This window comes from Leuresthes tenuis, unplaced genomic scaffold (assembly GCF_036924035.1).
Source record: "Leuresthes tenuis unplaced genomic scaffold, fLeuTen1.0.hap1 SCAF_4, whole genome shotgun sequence".
NCBI lineage: Eukaryota > Metazoa > Chordata > Actinopteri > Atheriniformes > Atherinopsidae > Leuresthes > Leuresthes tenuis.
In genome coordinates, this window is record NW_027325358.1 from 9,505,877 (window position 1) to 9,527,422 (window position 21,546).

At 38.3% G+C, this 21,546-nt stretch overlaps 1 protein-coding gene across 4 annotated transcripts; it reads left to right on the forward strand.

Moving 5' to 3' along the window:
- Positions 1–202: 202 nt before the first annotated feature.
- On the forward strand, positions 203–21,450 carry LOC140305563 (dynamin-2-like). 4 transcript variants are annotated; one of them, XM_072384481.1, is made up of 20 exons: positions 203–734; positions 3,128–3,201; positions 4,962–5,111; positions 5,197–5,400; positions 5,841–5,939; positions 6,783–6,943; positions 7,130–7,272; positions 7,367–7,502; positions 7,699–7,766; positions 9,901–10,039; positions 10,751–10,837; positions 10,952–11,022; positions 12,799–12,853; positions 15,507–15,617; positions 15,827–15,936; positions 16,031–16,142; positions 16,982–17,149; positions 17,483–17,709; positions 19,171–19,413; positions 20,584–21,450. In XM_072384481.1, exons 1-20 carry the CDS (start codon positions 574–576, stop codon positions 20,648–20,650), a joined length of 2,586 nt encoding a protein of 861 aa, XP_072240582.1. In that variant the 5' UTR covers positions 203–573; the 3' UTR covers positions 20,651–21,450. The 4 variants fall into 4 exon arrangements, with proteins under 4 accessions (XP_072240582.1, XP_072240580.1, XP_072240581.1 ...); XM_072384479.1 differs by having other exon boundaries at positions 209–734; positions 20,581–21,450; XM_072384480.1 differs by lacking the exon at positions 9,901–10,039 and adding an exon at positions 8,060–8,198 and having other exon boundaries at positions 211–734.
- The last annotated feature ends 96 nt before the right edge of the window (positions 21,451–21,546 follow it).

Here is a 21,546-nt window from a genome sequence, read left to right on the forward strand (position 1 = left end):
TTAAGCCAGTACAAACACTGTTTCTGTATTGCTTCTTTTAGAAAATCGAAATGTCATAAATTAAAACTGAGGAAAAGAACGTCCTTAGCTCCGTGGATTCAACCAGAATGGATTTGAGGATGTTTTGTTTTTTCTTTATAAAAGAGAAACGTTAGTTGCCTGTAAAAGTGTAAACCACAACAACAATATTATAAAGCCATAACGTCCATGTATTTGTAAATGTCTGCACTGACTGGCTTGTCTGTTGCCCAATGAGCAAAGGACAATCGAGGCGGAGCCACAATCTCCGGTGGAGGCTGGGTGTCGCCTGACCGGATGATGCCAGAAGTTTTCAGTGTAATGTAGCTACTTTTATCATGCAATCACTCACTTGAGCAGCTGACCAGTGTACCGAACACTGTCGGGACTTTCGGCTCTTGACTACTGTGTTTTAATTAAATAAATCAAAGGAGACATTGACAGGCAGCGGTGACATCTGGGAACTTTTGTTTTGCTGAACAAGCGACTCTTTGGCTCTTATTTGACCAGTGACGAGTGCATGATAAAGCCCGCAGGGCTCACCGAGGTGCCGCTATGGGAAACCGGGGAATGGAAGACCTTATTCCCCTAATCAACAAGCTCCAGGACGCCTTCAGCTCCATCGGCCAGAGCTGCAACTTGGATCTGCCGCAGATAGCGGTCGTCGGCGGTCAGAGCGCAGGGAAAAGCTCAGTTCTGGAGAATTTCGTCGGAAGGTTGTTATGACTTTGTATAATCTTTGATTAATCTGACACCGAGTACTACATTTTCCATTTTTAACTCTAAAGTTTGTGTAGATCAATTTAAAAATAAACAACATCAAGCTTTTGCGTAAAACTCGCCAACCAAGCACTTAGTTACGCGCTCTGTGTATCGGTGCCTCCCAGTTTGGAACGTCTGGTCCAACGGATTCTTTCCATTTTTGAGCCGAGCTATTCACAGTCCATAATTACGCAGTTTACGCACGAATACAGCTGTTGATTCAGCAGCATATCTGTTTAAAAGTATTTAAGTGGCTTTACTTTAAATACTTTCAATGAAAATGTGCAGTGAGATGGGACTCTCTCAGTAGAGAAATGAGCCAGAGTGTCGTAACAGTCACATCCTGTCAAAGATTTACAGACTCTTTTCCCTTAAGATTGTTGTGTTGTAAATAAGATGTCTTTATAGACCTTGTGCCACATAGGTCAGGTCAATGTTTTACTTTTAAGGGTGAAGCACATAAGGCTTGTTTGCAGGTTTGATGAGGTAGCTGTCAGATATAATGAGTAATTGGGCAGTTAAACAAATGAAAATGAATGTAGTTTGCCCTCCCAGCATGCCCAACACTGATGTATTTCTCTGTTGATCTCATGTAGGAACTCGGAGCATTTCTGAATTTATCTTACAAAGAATAGGAAGCAAATTCTTCCATATTTTAAATCCATATATTAGGATGACTTTGCTCAAATTATTACATTGTAAAACATAATCACAGATAGTAGATTGGGTTCCAATCAGATGAACACATGGCTTGAGAGAAATCAGATCAAGAGAGACGGGAAGGGGACGAAGACATGGCATTGTTGCAGTAGTGGCGCCTTATTGAAGATATCTGTAGCTGTAATGTCTTAAGTGAGGGAAGCACATTACTCGGCATGTCAGAATGATTTTATTTGTTGTCCAAGAGATGGTGAATGTTGATCAGGCGGCCATGTCTCCTGTTTTTCCTGTCGCCCTTTGTCTCTGAGTCCCAAGCAGCGGCGGAGGGAGACAGTAGGGGCATTGATGTGTTTGTGCTGGGGTCATCAGTGATGTCACCAGCTGCACTGTCATGTGTATATGACACACTGGGTACCAGATACCCACAGAAGCTGTTAGCTGTGTTCATGTTTGTTAATTAGCCCACTAACATGCAGAGACGTGACAGGGACTTTTGAGATCGGTGTGTTTCTTCATTGAAGATAGCTGAATTGGGTTTTAGTCACGTACAATTAACAGTTCTTATCATAAATTTGTGTAGCTACAGTTTTCTCTGTAACTGTAAAGACAAGGGCTTCTCTGTTTGGATGTGGGGACTCCTCCATTGATATTCAATTTCGATTTGTTGAAAATACCACTATTTGAATGGACTAATAAAGCTATAATAACATATTGGATTCAGTCACGGCTTCGTTCTTAAGTGTCACATGCCAAAATGATTGGAAATGGGGCTGTAGCTTCCAATCACTGAACATTTTTGTTTTATTGGTTGCTCAGCTGTGAAGGATAAACAACTAAAATTGGGAACATGTTCCTTTGAATTCAGAGAGGGAACCTGAAAAAGTTTGAATTTTGTTTGGTTTGATAGACCAAGAAGTTATCATCAAAAATAATGTTGCTGGATTATGAAATGTTCAACTTTAACAGAATAGTTCATCACAAATCAGCAGAGAACAGTTTACTGGATAAATGACTTTTTAATGAAATTAAATTTTAATCAATTAACTGTCCTGCTTGTAGTCATGTTGCGGTTTCATGAGTGACAGGAAGAGATGAGGAAACAGGATGAGAATCAGAGTTGTGTAACTTCCTGTCTGCTCTGTCAGCAGTGAACTTCAGGCACAGGGTGTATCCACGTGTATGCATTCAAATGATTATCTTAGCGCACATATGCGTGTTTTCTTGTGTTTTTGTGGTCTGCTTACCTTATCCTGAAACTCAGGCCGTGCGGCTGACCTGGCAAGCACACAGACGGAAAGACAGACGAGGACATATTCTCAGTGCCTGGAGAGATGTTAGGCCAGTGACCTGGAAATGATCACAATTCTATTGAACAGGAGTTTCCATTCTGATGAGCGTGTATCTAATGAGAAAGGACAGAGGGACATGTTTGTTTCTCTGATTTATTATGAACAGAGTTGTATGTTTATCTTTGGCTTGCATTAAACTCAGATCCCTGTCTTAGTTTATTTAGCTGATGGAAGCAACATAATTTAATTTTTAAAATGTTTTTTTCCTTTTCAATAATCATAGCAAAGAATTGATTTGGTGTATTGTTGTGATTCATCTTTGTCCAACAATCGCTGTCTGTCTTCAGATATCCTGGAGTTGTTTGTGTATTAAACTTTTTCCTCTATTTCTCATAAAGGGACTTTCTACCAAGAGGTTCTGGCATTGTTACCCGTCGCCCTCTCATCCTTCAGCTGGTCAACAATAAAGCAGGCAAGTATCGGAAATGATTTGCAAATCATTGAAAACCCTACATTTGATTGAATATAGTTTGACAACAAATCGAATGTTGAAACAGAGATTTTGCTTTTCAAATAAGTATATAGTCCAAGCAATAGGTTTCCCCATACTTGCTTGACTTAGACTTTCTGCAGCTTTTGACTCACCTTCAATTTCTTATGGTCTGAATGTTGTCAGTGGGTGACAGGTCTGGACTGTAGGCAGGCCAGTTTCTCACCTGTACTCTTTTTGTTATACGAGTGTGGTTTTGTTATCATCTGCTGAAATAAGAAAAACCTTCCCTGAAAAAGATCTCATTATGATGGCAGCATTTTTCTCTTAATCTCAATAGTTGTGGGATGTTCTATAAAGTTTTAATTGTAACAAAACACATTTTTGTAACATTTTGTAGCATCATACACAACATCAAAATGTATTTTTCAAAAAACATTGTCAGATTCAACGGTTAATATCTTGTCTTTTTTTCTATTTTCAGTTGAATTTAGGGGTTCAATTATTTGCAAATCATTGCAGTTTGATTTTGTTTACATTTATGCTGTACAGTTATGAAGCAGCAAACACAGACAGGTCTTTTTAGTTGTTGTCACCTTCTCCACCTCCACTGATCTTTTGAATATTCATTTTTACTGAAAAGATTAAAGATCTTAGTTCTTAAAAAAACAGGCATGCCGGCTTTTTCAACCGTGTCCACCTTTCAATTGGAGGACACATTATTTCCAAAAAGAATTAAAAAATGTGTTCAGTCATATCACAATGACAGTTTTCCTCTTCACTACAGTCCACCCTAAATGAGCTCAGGCCCAGAGGAAGCTGCATCATATATTTGGTTTCACTTGTAGATTTGTTCACTGACGGTGGTTTTCAGAAGTGTACCTGAGCCAGTGTTTAGAAAAACTTAATTCAGTTGTTATTTAAAATCTGTGCAAAATGTCTGCAGTTTTTTTTTTTTTTAGAAACAAAGCACTTGCACACACGTCTTGAGCGTTGGTGATGGGTCGGCACATCTAAATCCAGGATTTTTAATAAGTAATCAGGTGTGTTTAGTGTAAAAAAGTTAATAAAAATCATACAAATATGGGAAAAAAAATGTCACAAAATGTTTTAATCTGAAACCCCACAAGAGGTTTGATATCTTACTCAGTAACACAGAAAAGCGTGACAGGGTTGGAGTTCTGCATTTATGTCTCTCCCCAAGATTTAAATAGTTTTTATTTATTGTATTTGATGTTGATCTTTTTTTTTCTAAATGAAAGATTTTAAAATGTTATTTAAGAAAGGCCAATATGATTACTAAAAAACCTTTTAGAATCTCCAAATGGCAGATACCTGGCCGTGGCTTTAGAAAAACTATATCTAATTTTGGTAATTTGCGTACTATAGTTGTCTGCAGCTATCGGTTTAATAAATTTTTTTTTAAAAAGTCTAAATGAACATCCATTTCATGTGTGTGTGTTTAAGCACCTGGCACTGAGTGACAGTTAGTGTTAACCTTCAAAAGAGAAAAAGACAAAGCATTTACTCAAAATGAACTCTTTTTTTAATAAGGAAATACATTACACAGGTACTTTAGGATCATTTTAGCAGAGTGAGGGGTAAAGCTTATTGCCTCCCATTTAGATGATTTTTCTTAGAGTTAGTAGACTGCTTTGCATGGTGCCATCTTGAATATTCTGATCCTCCTACGTCAGTACATCACCCTTACTGCTGTCTAAACTACTAATTTCTCCATGTAGAATATGCAGAGTTTCTGCACTGTAAAGGACGTAAGTTTGTGGATTTTGAGGAAGTCCGTATGGAGATCGAAGCAGAGACCGACCGGCTCACAGGTTCCAACAAGGGCATCTCCCCCATTCCCATCAATCTACGTGTTTACTCCCCTAATGGTAACACACACACAAAGTCAAATATCTTATTGGAAGTTTTGAACCTCTCACTGACTTATTTAATCCTTCCACCTTCTACTCTCAGTGCTTAACTTGACCCTGATCGATCTGCCGGGGATGACCAAGGTGGCTGTGGGTGACCAGCCACAGGATATCGAACATCAGATCAGAGACATGCTGCTGCAGTTCATCACCAAGGAGAGCTGTCTGATCCTGGCTGTGACCCCGGCCAACACAGACCTGGCCAACTCTGATGCCCTCAAGATTGCCAAGGAGGTGGACCCTCAGGGTAAGCTGATTCTCTGAAACCTGCTTGATGTTTGTTAATATTTAAATGTAGCCATGATATGGTACAAAACCAATGAGGTTTTCTGAAACTTGCAGTCAGTAGCACTCCTTTTCTTTTTAACTTTGCTGGAACAAGCTTGTCTGAATAATTAACAGTTACATTATTAAAAACCTTCCTGGCAGCTAAGATGTATTGAATAATTTAGCTGAAATATTTTTAAGTTAGATTATCTCCCCCTTTGGCCCTCTGTCTTTCAAACCAGGAGGATATTATTAACAATTTCTAGGTAACGAGCTGCCACTGTTGAATAATGGATAGTAACCACAGGTTCAATGATTGCTGATCTCACAGAGTTGTATGTTTAAATAATCTTTTGAATCTTAAAAAACCCAGTTTGTCATGTGACTAAAGGCACAGAATTGTGACACTTTTATCCTCAGGGCTGCGGACCATTGGTGTGATCACAAAGCTGGATCTGATGGATGAGGGCACGGATGCACGAGACATCCTGGAAAACAAACTACTGCCACTCCGCAGAGGTAACGCTACACACATAGTCAGAAAGCATTAAGACACTTGGTGTTCTACAGACATGAAGTTTGGGATGCTATTTGATTTGAATTGTTGGAATTGTCACCACCACTAGTTGAACAAGTTAACATAGACCTTAACATAAATGGCTTCATCAGTCTCTTAAAGCAACATCATTCAATCTTTCAGATATTGGTTGCCTTTTAATGTTTCTTGCCCTTCATTCTGACATCCCTGTGAAAGTGACAAGAGCCTTTGTGGGTGTGTAATAGTTGAACACAGTTTTCTAACAGCAACATGTAATATCGCTATAACTAGGCTAATAGCTGCCTTTTTTTATTTCTCAGAATTCTTTATGTAACAAAAGTTTACACTAAATAATTGTTATTTATACAGATATCACAAATTTTGGATTTCTGTGTAAGATTGATGTCCACACATGATAATACAGGTTCTTTAGTAAAAAACTGAATTTAAAATTCTGTCAGAGATGAAATTATAAATGCAGTTTTATATGTTCTTTTGATATTAGTGCTCCTACATTGTCCTATACCAGTAGCTTGGAGTACTTGTGGTATTAAATGAGTCTTCTGCAGCTTTTTCAGAGCAGCATATGATGCAAACTGTGTCTGAATCTGTGTGAATATAAACTGTGTTTCTTATGTAAATTGTTGGTTTTTTTAAATTTTTTAAATTTTTTCAATGATCCCATTCTACAGAGTATTGTCTTCATGGGTCTTGGAGATACTCAACAGGCTTTCATTTGGCCTTAAGCACGTCCATTAGATTTGTTCTGCCGTTTCACTTTAAGGACTCTCTCCGGGGCTTGTTTGCATTTTTCTTCACTGTAGGTTATATTGGGGTGGTGAACCGGAGTCAAAAGGATATTGATGGAAAGAAAGACATCCGCGTTGCTTTGGCTGCTGAGAGAAAGTTCTTCTTGTCTCATCCTGGCTACAGACACATTGCAGAACGAATGGGTACACCACATCTGCAGAAGACCCTCAATCAGGTTAGCCCCACCTCTGATGATACATGCACATTTACAGTTTAAGCATCATTTGTGATAGTAATGGCGGCTTAGACTGGAAAGTTTACATACTTGCGTGAGTCATTGAAAAAGTTTAATATCCACATGAAATTAAGCAAATGTTCAAGCTATACGTCCTCTCTTTTGTTAACCTTTACTTCTCTCCAGCAACTCACCAACCACATCCGCGACACATTGCCAGGGTTACGCAGTAAGCTGCAAAGCCAGTTGTTGTCGCTAGAGAAGGAAGTGGAGGAGTACAAGAACTTTCGTCCTGATGACCCTGCACGGAAGACCAAGGCCTTGCTTCAGTCTGTACCTACAGTACATAAATAGATCAAGATATTAAAGAATACACATTAACCCAAGAGGTCAATGAATTGAATATACATGTGTAAACTATAGGATGGTGCAGCAGTTTGGCGTGGACTTTGAGAAGTGCATAGAAGGGTCTGGAGATCAGGTGGATACCTCCAACTTGTCTGGTGGAGCAAAGATCAACCGCATCTTTCATGAGCGATTTCCTTTTGAGCTAGTAAAGGTGATTCAGTTTTTTTCATTCAATTACCTTTAAAAAGGAAATTATATCCAAAGACGTTAAAGTATTTTTTTTTTCAAGTGTAAAAAAGGCTCAAGTTCAATTCTACAGAATGTCCTTATTTTCTGTATCCATATTTGTCAAAGGGTGGAATGAATTATGCGTAGAGCAAATAAAATCTCAGGTTCTTGTGTCATAGATGGAGTTTGATGAGAAGGAGCTGCGGAAAGAAATCAGTTATGCCATCAAGAACATCCATGGAGTCAGGCAAGTTGAACAGCATGAAAAAGACCCAACAACATATGTAACATGTTTGTCTGCTAACCTGTCAGCAGCCTCTGTTACGTGGTTCTGACATATGTGTTTTGTTTTATCTATGACAGTTTTGCTTTATTACCTTCAGGCTTCCTGTTGACCTCATGTTTGTGTTCCGATTCAGTTGTTCCTGTTCATCATATGTTCTTCCTCACTGTCTGTCTGTTTGTGTCTTTGCTGTCTGTGTGCTTGTTTTACACTCTTTCCATGTGTCTCCATGTGTGTCTTATCTGTATGCTCTTCAGGACAGGCCTATTCACCCCAGACTTGGCGTTTGAAGCCATAGTAAAAAAGCAGATCATTAAGCTGAAAGAGCCCTGTCTGAAATGCATCGACCTGGTCATCCAGGAACTCATCAACACATTCAGACAGTGCACCAATAAGGTATCCCTGCATGGCCATCCTCCAGACTGTCATGTCAATGCACAGTTAGTGCTGCCAGGTGCCACCTGCGTTACAATAGTCATCATTTTTATCTTATTGCAATGTGCTTTTTGAAAAAATTTGGGACTTTTTTCTTTTGGATTGGAACCTTCCCCTACTGAAAAATGCAGCGGCCAGCAGGTTCAAGCCTTAGATGCAATTCACAGTTTCCACACCTGCTTGTGTGTAAGGCCTGTGTGATTTACATTTTGTATCTGCACAGACTTAATGCAACGATGTACCGGGTTCAATTTCCATTTAGACAAATTAACAGTTAAAGAAGACCAGGAGTAGAAGAATGAGAGCTTGTTTTGAGGACACATTGCAAGCAAAGTCTACATTAAGAGGTTGCTCTTGGTGGATTTTTGGGATTCACAAACTTGCTTAAGCTGGTTTAATTCAAGCAGCAACATCAGAGGGAGAAACTTGAAGCTACCGTGTAAATTCCTTGAATAATCACTTAACACTGGCATAAGTCAGTCCCCACTGACTAAAGTCTCCATCTTTGTAGCAGAAATAGATATGTTTACAGCACAGAATATCTAGTCCTTTCCCTTCATGACAACAGTTTGGGGTGATTCCTTTTTTTTTAACTTGCCAATTTGAATTAGATTAAGATATTAAGTTATGCTTTATTAGTTTCCTCGGGGTACTGATCAGATGGATAAGTCACATGTTCCTTCAAACTGTAAAAACCCAAGATGAGGACGATTTTAGGCTTCAAAATGATAGTGTGTTGGTGTAAATTCTCAATGATCCAGGTCAAGGTAATTATAAGAGCCTGAATAAAGGCAACTGAACCAAGAAAAAGAAAGTCCAGTTGCCCCTTTTCAAGCTCTTAGAATCAAAATTACTGTCCACAAACCAAGCTGGTTGGGCATCTACCAAATGCTCAGGTCAAGCTGGCCAAGCTGTTCACCAGCTACAAGCTTAGGCTGGATATTTCAGTAGGGACTATTATTGAGTTTGATAGGCCTGTTCTTGTTTAATCAGGTGTTAAATAGAGTTGAATATCCTGGCTGTACTGCAGTGCATTGGAATGATGTCTGTGTGATGACTGTGTGCTCACAAGCAGATGGACTTAGACATGTTCCTGTGCAGGTTCATTGCAAAACAAGCTGCAGGTCTTGTTTGAAGCTACAGCTTTGAGGGATGAACATCGTTCTCTGTACAGTCTCAGTTGCTGCCTCGCAAACACTCATCGACATGTTATAGTGTTTCACTGCCACTTGGGAACTGTCTCAGAAATGTGTGGAACAATCTTAGCTGTGGGCTCCACTTAGTTGTGTTTGCATTGTTGTTGGTCCGTTAGCTTTGCTCTGCTGTGGACAAAGCTCTGCTTTGTGGTGGAGTAAAAATAAAGTGTTAAGATACTGAATATTGTCTGGTGCAGATCATGGCTAAAAAGCTCTTATTCATGTGTATGGAGCATGAGAACCTGCAGCTTGTTTCTGTTCTGAACTTTAAGAAAAACTAACTGAATTCCTGTTTTTCTTTTTCTTTTCATATTCCTCAACCCTCATTTTTCCCCCAAAACTTTTCCATTCAATTTTACCTTTCATCTTCCGACTATTGTTTTCATTTTTCTTATAATGGTCCATGTTACACTTCCCTTTCTTTGACCTGGTATCAAATCTCCAACTCCCATGATGCCTCGCCACAGGACAGGCTTATTCACCCCAGACTTGGCGTTTGAGGCTATAGTGAAAAAGCAGATCATTAAGCTGAAAGACCCCTGTCTGAAATGCGTAGACCTCGTCGTCACCGAGCTCAGCACCCTGATCAGGAAGTGCACTGAAAAGGTAAATGTGAATAGTAGAAGCCTGAAAGGGAAGAGAGTGGTGGGTAAAAACAAATGCAGGAGCAGAGATTGGTAGAGAGCAGTCACAAACTTAATGAACTAACTTGCCACTGTCAGTGTTGTTGATTGTTACCCCTCACCACTGCCTCAAGGCTTCACTCAACACCCATGCTGCTGTTTCCCTCCATGCTGACCTTCAATTAAATATCTTACCCGTTTTTTTTATCCTGAAAAACCCATCAGCACTGGATTGGTAACCCCCTCACACTTTGAAATTTAGCAGCCTACATAAATCTTTCCTGCACTCCTGACTCCCTTAATGCCCCCCACCGAAGAACCCATCACACCCTATCAAGTCTTTATGTCTTTCTAAACTTTAACCTGATCTTTCCCCCTGATTCATCGAGACTCATTATGAGCTTGAGATGACATTGCAGTGGCATAGTAAACAAAGCTGCTGCTGGTTTCTCATTTGGTTCCACGTAATTGGATTGGATGGATGGGACACTTGTGAGACAGCCCTAAAAGAAATCTCAAGCTGATAGGGAACCCGTTGGTGCATGCCTCATCAGTCTGCTTGTGTCTGTAATGTCTATATACTGTGTGATCGGGCATAGCTGCTCATAAGTTGTTATGTAAACCTGCATACAGTAGCTATGTAACATGTAATTATATGCATCAGTCCGCAGCAGTGTATTTGTGTATTTTTCAGTTGGACTCATACCCTCGACTGAGAGAAGAAACTGAGAGAATCGTCACCACATATGTCAGAGAAAGAGACAGCAAGACCAAAGACCAGGTGTGTGTGTTTGAGTGTGTGTTAGTAATAAGACGAGATGCACCCTTCCTCGATAGTGGCACAGTTTCACTTGTTAGTGCACATAAAGCAACATGTGATGTTTTGGCCTCTCAGGTGCTGTTGTTGATTGACATTGAACTCTCCTACATCAACACTAACCACGAGGACTTCATTGGATTTGCCAAGTAAGACAAACTGCTAATAGTTCTGGATGATTGTCGTCAGGATCAGCAGAGATTTATTGGTTAACCAACTTTTCTAAACTAAAAATCAGCTATTCTCTTTATTAATTTCTCAAACTGGCTATAAAATCCCACAATGTTGTTTATACTGATATATTTTGACAGTTTTCTGAGTTCATATTTCCTCTCATTCACTCACTGTCAGTTTAGTGACTTTGTCTGCATATTTCTTTAAAAAATAAACTCAATAAATGTAGCATTAACGTGTTGCACTAACTGTGGCTAAACTCTGTTGAAGAGTGTTGCCAGAACTGCTCTGCAGAACAGCTGTGCAAACTAACTTTCTGAGTAATTTCTTGTATTAAGTGCAACCAAAGAAATGAAAATAAGCACTTTGTCAAAGCTCATTTCATCAGATGTCACGTTTGTAAAGTCAGTATAACGAGTATTAGTATTAACGACTGTATGTTTAAGTGGCTCTGCTAAGACTGCAAAATATTAAAAAATTTTCATTATTGTGACATCAACATGTGCAATATCACAGTAGCAAAAGACTGCTTGAACTGCAATAAATGATATTCTGACTTAAGATCGTAGGACAACAAAGGGTTTATTAATGAGGACTGCATTCGACTTAAAGGGAGTTTTGCTTTTTTTGCTATACCATAAACTGAAGTGTTGTTTTGTCATGTCAAATCATTGTTCTGATGACATTCAACTATGATATTATTTCATATTATTGCATATTACATGTTTCCTAATGTTGTGCAGTCCTATTAATTGTGGTAGCTAATATCAGAAACTAAAATTAATGTAATTGAGAACAGTTTTACTGGGAATTCACTAATTTTATTTTATTCACACTGTATTGAATTCACTTATTCAAAATACAGTGAACTACAACCTATTTGCAGGAAAACTGCTATTAGTTTCTCTATATTAATTACCATTCTTCAAGCAAAATGAATTGGTTTCATATTCTGAATTCTGGGTATTTGATGCTTTCCAGATGTGATTGTTCATTTTATATATCCACATTTTATGCCTTCTCTAAGCTGTCATTTGAATATGTCACCCTGATCTTTGGAAAAATAACAATATTGTCTGTTTTTTATTAATAGCTCCTGCCCTAAATCTTCTCCATGCAGTTCTGTTCAACATCCAGTTAGTCATGTGTCGGGTCTGACCAATCAGATGAAACGGTTATTGAATTTCAAAGCAATTAAATTTCATAACATTATCTATTATGGAGAGGCAAGGCTGGATACTGAGTCAAGTGATGTTCGAGAGCAAATTAAATTACTTACATGTTGGCCGTTATTCACTTTCAACAGGACAGGGCCAAGTTGGACGTTTTCAGCTCAACTCCTCGCTGCTCTCTAGTGAACGAGCTGTGTAACTGCAATGTCTAGTTACTCACCATGTATGTTAGTCATGTTGAAACTTCCACCATTTGTATGTCAAAATGACCTAAAAACCAAACATTTATATATAAAGCTGTTTTGCTATTCTTCATCGTTAAACAATAAGTTTTTAAGTTTTCGTGTACACAGTCTTAGTATTTAGAAGTGCTTCTTGTTGTAAAAAGAATATGTTCGCTGAAATAAGAACATGCAATCCTGGAGACAAAAAAGTTGGGACACAGAATGCAATGATTTACAAATCTCATTAACCGATATTTCACTCATGGTAGAACATAGAAAACATCATATGTTTAGGATGTAAATTAAACATTTCACTCACACTGGCAGCAACATGTCTCAAAACTCTCTCCTGCAGTGCCCAGCAAAGGACCACTGCTAATGCCACCAAGAAGAGAGTCATGCCCAATCAGGTAAATATAGACTCAGTGCGCATCTGTTCCTCTGTCCTCACACCTCTGTTGCTTCGCTCTCCAACTATTTTATTTATTACATTTTCCATTGTTTTCTTCAGCCCATCTATCTTGTCTTTATTGCTCTTTGTTACTTCACATTTTCATGCTATTGTTTGTGCCTCGTTTGTCTTTTCTCTTTATTTCCCTTTCTTTTGTCTCTTCCCCTTTTTCTAATTTTAACGGTGCATGGAGAGAGATTCTGGTAAGCAACATGGCCCCCTGCTTCCTGTTTTGGTAGTGGTGGTGGGGGGAGTCTACAGTAACTCCATGTCGAGAACCAAGACTTGTGTTTTCTGATGGAGAGGAGGGAAATGAGAGTGATACTCTGCGATTTATTATGAGAAATTACAGGTGTCTCGTAAGAAATGTATAAGAGTGTAGATTTTGACATATTTTTTTGCTTCCAAAATGGTCAAACTGGGAGAGTTCTAGACAAACCCTTCTCACTACTTCTCACTTATTGGTCATAAAATGTTGCTCATTTACAAGCAACAGCAGCAGTTTGCAGGTGTGATTCATCTGTGAACCACTCTGACTCATAATGTCATATGGTTACAGTAATGGCTCCAGTTATTTTTGTTGTGACGCAGCAGCTTACGCGGTCAGGGTGGTGCGTTAGGATTGCCAGTGGTTGAGTTTGACAGCAGTCATCATGTGATGTCATCATGATAATGAAATAGTAAGGCATATATTATTATTGGTATTATTACTATAGGTAAATAGATTACTCCCAAGTCAGTGAGGTGTGCAACCAGACTTGAAAGATTACTCGGTGTCTGACTCTGAGAAATAGTTTTTCAGGTCTTTAAGCTCTGACAAATTGGCTTTTTAACTCCGCAGTACATTTATGGCTATGTAAGAGTAGAGGTGGTGAACAGAGGTATGCAAAGAAGAAGGCTTGTCCTTGGAACCCTTCATTTTTTTGTTTTTACTTACTCCATCTGTCATGTATTATTTATAAATCTCGTACAGATTTATTCCTTTTTCTAGATAGAGAAGCTACTGTTCCGTCTGTAAATGAACATGTAAAGTCACAGAATTGAAAAATGAACCACTTGTAATTGTTTTTAATAATACATTTGTTCATTTTAACAGAACAGTTTTTTTTCTTTACATTTATCTTCCTATGTAGTCATTTATTTTGGGTGTCCAAACAAAAGAAGGCTGAGAATATGGGGAAATTAAAATTCACATCTTGTGATGCTAATAAAACATGTTTCACAGATGGTTACAGATAAATGAATTAATCTTGATGAGTAGTAATCACATGTGGTTGACCTGTGCAGGGTCCATCTTCAAATCCTACCGTTGCATTATAATGCTGCTGCATAAGCACTATCATTGAATGAGGGACATCCATTCTTGCGTAAGCATTTCTACTTTTGAGGTCAGCCTTGAGCAGACCTGGGGCTATGGCTTATTTAGTGGTGCAGATGGGCGAAAGATGTAATTTTTGTGTCATTTTATAGCCACAGACCACACAAAGGAGCTCCTCTGTAGCCTTGAAAAATATGGAATTACGTTTTTACTATTTTCCAGATCTGGATAAGTACAGAAATTAGAAAAGAGAGGATACACAAACATTTGTATCTAAATGGTTTTCCCTATTTTATATTCTAAAAAGTTACTTGTTTTCTAAAATGGACTGATTACAAATGCAGAGTGCTTTTCACTTAAATGATATACAACCCCATTTCCCTTTAGACACTGTAAAATTACTGTAAATACAAACAGAATGCAATGATTTGTAAGTCTTATAAATCAATTTAATTCACAATTGAACATAGAATTCATATAACATTTTGAAAATGAGACATTTAACTGTTTTATTTTTTTAGCTCATTTTGAATTTGATGGAAGCAACAAAGTTATTTACATTTAACACAGTCTCCCAACTATTTTGAAAATATGGTTGTATAGAAAATCACAAGAGATCATAAGTTAGCTTTTTTATCCACCTTTTCAAAGCCTATAGTTGAGTGTTTTAGCCATCAAATCTTGATTTTTGAGACTGTCTGTTTTTGAGTTACTGCTTACATCCAAGAATACTGTGCACACCTCTTCGACTGTATAAGCACCATAGGTTTCCATTACTCAGTTAGTTGAACAGGCTTTAGTTTCGATCCTCTTTGATCAGAGTTGTTGACTTTCTGTGTCTCACAGTTACAGCTTCAATAAAACGCATTATTTGCATCAGCAACAGTACAATCTTATGGATAATATTCTGCAACATACTGCATTTCAAAACATAATAAACCTTTTAAGGTAAATGTTTTTTCAATGGAGAATGTATTAGAACCCTGACACCATTTTTAGGAGAGGTCAAAGCTTTTGTCAGCTCACTTGAAGAGTAAATATTACTCAGGTGAGTTGAAAATCTTCATGTGAGTGAAGTAAAAAAGGAGAAATTGCTGTTATATTGCTCAAGTAAAATACATTGGCATTCAATGATCTGATTCCTTTAAATGTTTGATTTGAAAAATAAGAGAGGAGTGTCTCTTAATTCCAGAGTATATTCTGTATCTACTGAAGTTGGATTTGTTTTTAGTAGTTTCCTTTTCTTTCTTGGGATGAGTAGTGCAGTCAGCGGTTGTTTGGACTCTGTTTGCAGGTCATCCGCAGAGGCTGGCTTACCATCAACATCAGTATCATGAAGGGAGGGTCCAAAGACTACTGGTTTGTCCTGACTGCTGAGTCTCTGTCATGGTACAAAGATGAGGAGGTAAGGCTGTTTACAGGACACTAAATTTCTCTCTATGTGGGAGGAGGGTAATCACCTGGGAAAGTCATTACTTCATCACTGTCGTAAAGTTGTCGCCACAGGCCAAAGAAAACTACTTGTGAAACCATTTCACATTGCTCTCTTGAGTGTGTGTGTGTTTTTTTAAGGAAGTTGACAAATTATTTTTACATCACTGGATGTTGTGTCAGGAAAAAGAGAAGAAGTACATGCTGCCTCTTGACAACCTGAAGCTGAGGGATGTGGAAAAGGGCTTCATGTCCAGCAAGCACGTCTTTGCCATCTTCAATACAGAACAGAGGTGTGGATGCCCCAGTCTTCTAAAACATCACATTTTCTTGTGTTCTTTTGGTTTGGATCATTGGTAATTGATCGGATATATGTGTGCCTCACAGGAATGTGTACAAAGACCTGCGTCAGATTGAATTGGCCTGTGACACCCAGGAGGATGTTGACAGCTGGAAGGCCTCCTTCCTCAGGGCCGGTGTTTACCCAGAGAAAGATCAGGTGCACATGAGTGTATTCACTGCATGTCATCTGCAAATAGTAGTTACTTTTATAGTGGATACATGCAAATAGATTATATGAATTTGCATATTTGCATATACATGATAATGTAAAGAAACCACTGTACATTTTTCAGTTGAAATGTTCTGTTTAACGAAACGTTGCTCTTCGTTCCAGTTCCGACACTACCTTATTCAGTCTGTGCCACTCCATACTAGTGTTTTAAGCTATTTACCAACAAATACAACTCAGTACATAATGTATAACTAAAAACAGGTATCATGTATCAGATATATTATTATGATTATCAGATAAAGCAAATGTTCTGATTATCAAAAGTCATTGAGTGACATTAACCAACAAACCAACATGGTCAAAAATAACTGCATGTATTGCTTAGTGTTGATTGTTTTTTCCAAACCTTATACATAAACATAAATTAGAAGCCATTTACAGTGATGAACAACATAATCATGCAGACAGGTCTGACGTCACCATATACACAGGTCCTGACAAAGAGGTATCCTTTATTTGCTAAATAAAAACTTATCCAGTTGGGGATTTCAGAAACCTACATGGCTGTCTTTGAGAATCTCGTAATGAGTGTGCCCAGAAATGAATAAGAAGAACTGAAACTCTTCTGTTTGTTTAGTTTTTTCCGAAAGGTTCTCGGTACTGGGAGTTTTCTTACAATTTCCTCTTTGAAACTGAGCAGTTTAAAAAAAAAACTCAAAAGTTTTATCAACAGTCATACTGAGGAATTTACTGAGAAAAGACATTTTTTTATTTCTATTTCTATTTCTGCCACTTACCTTTCTCCCGGTCTCTGTATCCTGCAGCCTGAAAATGAGGACGCGATGATTCCCAGCGACACGGTGTCCATGGACCCGCAGTTGGAGCGCCAGGTGGAGACCATCCGCAACCTTGTGGACTCGTACATTGGCATTGTCAACAAATCCATCAGAGACCTCATGCCCAAGACCATCATGCATCTCATGATCAACAGTGTATGCTTTTTTTTTTTTTTCCTGTTAGACATTTTTCATTCAGGTTCGCTGCTTTTTCCACTATTTCCCCAGCAGCAGTGGAAAGATGTTAACTGACTAACTCACTAAATGCAGACCTAAAAATTTTAAGCTGGTGAAAGTAGTGGAGCAGTTAGACACTAAAATAGCTAAAAGGAGTATTGTTAGTTAGGTGGAAAAGAAACGTTAACCCTGGTAAACTGCTTTATAAGATTATATGTTGTTGGCTGTCCCAAAGTAACCAAAAAAACAAAAAAAAAAAACTTAGACTTACTCATAAAACAGGTTACTCTGATTTTCCAATCTTATGTCCAGGCAAAGGATTTCATCCACTCTGAGCTGCTGGCCTACCTGTACTCAGCCGGAGACCAGGGAAGTTTGATGGAGGAGTCTGTGGAGAAGGCTCAGAGGAGAGATGAGATGCTGAGGATGTATCATGCTCTGAAAGAAGCTCTTGTCATCATCGGAGACATCAGCACATCCACTATTTCTGTACCTGTGCCGCCACCAGTAGATGACAACTGGATTGCCAAAGACCCAAGGTGACAATAAAGATACATATACACACATATATATATATATATATATATACCTGTGTGTTTGTGTATATATATATATATATATTGTATATTTGTTGTATATATAGAATCAAAACCTCAACATTTTTCCTCAACACAAGTTGCTTATTGCGTTCTCAAAATGTCCACCAGAGGTCATCCAATAGCTTTTAGGTGTAATTTACTGCTACTTCAGAGTTTAGACAGAATCAAACACAGCATTTTCTAGCTATTCATATTTTCTTATCAAAGAGATTTAAATCTGTTTTCAATGAATGATGAATGATGCAGCTTTTGCAGTTTTAAATAATAATAATTCAAGTATAAAGATACGTAATGAACCACTGTTATGTTTACACACAACTGACAATTTGGCAAGTAGCCACTTTTAAATTATATCTTAAGGCACTTTGTTACTAGTAACCTGTTGCAGAGACACATCATTTGTTCCCATTTATTTAGCTACATCAATGAAAAATACCAAAGATAACAGAGTTTGACATAAAGTAGTATTTCTGCACCAATAAGGTGATTCCCAGATTCCGAGTTTTTAGATAAAAACTTGGCATATCTCAGCACGATGTGCAGTGTATCCTTAAATAGTTTAAGGAAACTGGACAAGTGGAGGGTAAAAGAAGAAGGGTCAGGCCTTGAAAAACTATCTACAGCAGATAATCAGTATCTGAAAGTGATGTCTTTAAGAAAGAGGAAAAAATCCAGCAAAGACCTGACACAGGACCTGAGAGATGCATCTGGACCTTCAGCTGATCCATCTACTGTTGGCCCAAGCCTCATCAGAAATGGGCTCCATGGAAGGGTGGCTGTCAAGAAGCCATTCTTAATGAAAGGAAACATGGAGAAAAGGCTGAGCTATGCCAAATGACACAAGAAGTGGACTGAAAAGCAGTGGCAACAGATCTTATGGAGGGATAAATCCTCCCCAGAGCCCGGACCTCAACATTATTGAAGCAGTGTGGGATCATCTGACAGAGAACAGAACAAAAGGCAGCCAACGTCCAAAGAAGGGCTTTGAAATGTCCTTCAAGAAGCCTGGAGAACTATTCCTGAATACTACTGAAAGAAAGAAAGCTTTTCTAACAGGTTTCAGGCTGTATTGAAGGATAGAGGTGCTCACACCAAATATGGACATAGAAATGTCTAAACTTTGTTTTTGCCTTCTGTACTGCATTTCCATTTTTGTTTGCACATTTCTGTAAAATCACTGCACCTGTTTCCTGTGTTACTGGCAATATAAAGAAATTATGGGTGGGTCACTACCTCTGCACGGGACTGTATCTCATGCTTTTAACACTAACAATTTACCAAATACAAGCAAGTTTAATTGTCTCCCACCGGCTCATACAGTGATCACTCCTTTACTTGAAACAAAATTTAAATCAAATTTTGAATGTCGCTAGTCAATACCATTTCTCTTCATTGTCACAGTCCTCCTCCAGCATCCCGTCCTGCCAATTCAACAGCACCCCCTCCAAGCCGACCCCCAGCAGCGAGGGGGCCTACCCCGGGTGCTCCACCTGCTCTAAATCCCTCACCAGCATTTGGGGCACCGCCTGTGCCCTCTCGACCAGGACCTCCGTCAGCCTATGCAGATGCCAACTCTACTGCTGTGCCTCTTGTTCCATCAAGGCCGGCCCGTGTGCCTCCAGCTCTGCCTCCTGGAATTCCCAGGTAAAACCTTTCATATATGTAAGCACTCACACTCATCAATTTAATGTCCTTCATGTCTGTGATGTAGAGAGAGTGAAGCTGACATCACACTGTGTTGAAATTTGGTTAATTGTTGTTTACACACTTCTTTTTTTATTCAGGAACCTTAACAGTCATACTTTAACACACTGTAGGAATAAAGCAAAGTCGAATAATGTCTCAGTTTGGAGTCTTGTGATATACATATTGACACTAATTATGATTTAAGAACAAAATATTGTTACTGTGTTAACAGTTCTAATATCGTGATTTCAGCTGATAAAATCAAAACATTACTGATTTAAAATTATACAGACCGTACCTGCTTTTTTCAAAAGTGTACTTCATTTAACAAAAGAAAACAACATTTTTAAAAAAAGTTAAAGTAGTTAATAGTAATCTGGGTTGTTTTTGCGGGTTTTCTGTTGATATAGGAATAATATTGTTATCGTGAAAGCCTTTACCTCATTGTCCAAATCTGACATTTTGTCTCAATCCATTTCTACTTGAGTTCATCTGCCCACTTCGAGTTAAAAAAGTTGACACATTTCAGATAATGGCACATCTTTTTGATCATTAATCTTACTGATAATAAAACCCACTGTCTATAGTTGAATGTTTTGGACATTTTACAACGGCCTTACTTTAATCTTTGGACAAATTGAGATAAGATTCTTCAGGAAATCAGATTTCAGCACAACACTTGATAATCAGCAGATTTTGTCCACAACCAATGTGAAACTGTTCAGAACCTTTCTTGGATTTGTAAATCTTAGACTCAAACTAAGTGCATCCACTCAGTGTAAAAATGTTTGCAATGTGCAGAAATCTGAGCAGAGTCCAGTCCAGCGTATGGAACTTTGTTCATCTTGTTCCACATCTTTCTGTGATTCACTTTCAGTTTAGACCAACTTTTCATCCAACCAAAGGGGGAAAAAAAACAAAAACAACGTGCAAAACTGTGACAAACCTTCACATCCTCTTTTGCTAAAAGTTACTTTGCATTCAAAACTACTGATGAAGGGTTGCACTGTACATTCTGGCTTTTGGTGTTTTTGGGAACAATTGGTGCATGACTGATGATATTTTTCTCCTCGCATGTTTTCTCTCGCCTCCCACCAACACCTCCTCTCCTCTTTCCTCCTGCAGCAGAAGACCTCCGGCTGCACCCAACAGACCCACTGTCATTCGTCCTTCAGAGCCCTCCCTGCTTGACTAAAATCACGTTTTTTTGTTTTATTCTGGTCATACAGACTCTGTTTACACTTCTATATTTCTTTCAAGCAGAAAACTTTATCACTAGATTTTGTTTCATGTTGTAACTACAGACTACTGTAACTGGTAATCTGATGCTGAAGCTTTTTGTATGCAATTATCATTTAATGTGTAGATATTTTTGAACAAGTCCCCGATGGCATTCAGTATTACAAAAAGGGATAGAGTTAACATTTCTCATGAAGATTATGAACCACCTAGTCGTGTAATTTTTCTTTTGAAACAGAATGTCTTTTTTTTTTTTTTTTTTTTAAATGGGGAAAAAAAAGAAATGTTGGAAAGTAACTTCTATTAGTTGTACTCTTGCTTATGTTTCGTTAGTAACTTTACACACTAAGCACCTCAACAAGTAAGCTGCACTTTTTGATAAAAATCAACTTTCTATTACATTTTCTCAGCTTCAAATAGGCTTCTGAAAACCAGACTGACCAATGGAATTTATTTACTTCAATGTTTTTGCTAATTAATGAGATCTTTTATTTACCATAGCATACTATATGTTTTCTGATGTCTCTGTTTCGGACCACGTCAGTGTGAGACAGAGGAGTGAGAAGGTTAAGGGGAAGTGCTGTAGCAGTGGGACTTTTTCTGGTGTGATTCTAACTATAAAGAAGCTGACGTAAGAAAAACCTTACCCAGTCAAACATCTTCTGACAGTTACTTCCCACAAGTGCTTATCCTCAATGGAAAAAGTGCATCCTATGCAGACTGCTTTGAAATTACGAGAGAAATGAAAGCCATAATTACCGTAGTTAAAAATAATGGAACAAAGAGAGAGAATAAAAGAATGGAAATGAGAAGATGTGGTGTCTGATGCTTGTTTCTGCAATAAATGTTTAG

What these genes read in the sequence shown, in the direction of transcription:
- LOC140305563 (XM_072384479.1), top strand. Translation starts at nt 574, where the DNA reads ATGGGAAACCGGGGAATGGAAGACCTTATTCCCCTAATCAACAAGCTC. An exon ending in ACTACTGCCACTCCGCAGAG is followed by an intron (nt 5,940 to 6,782) that starts GTAACGCTACAC and finishes TCTTCACTGTAG; the next exon opens with GTTATATTGGGGTGGTGAAC. An exon ending in TTTACCCAGAGAAAGATCAG is followed by an intron (nt 16,143 to 16,981) that starts GTGCACATGAGT and finishes TGTATCCTGCAG; the next exon opens with CCTGAAAATGAGGACGCGAT.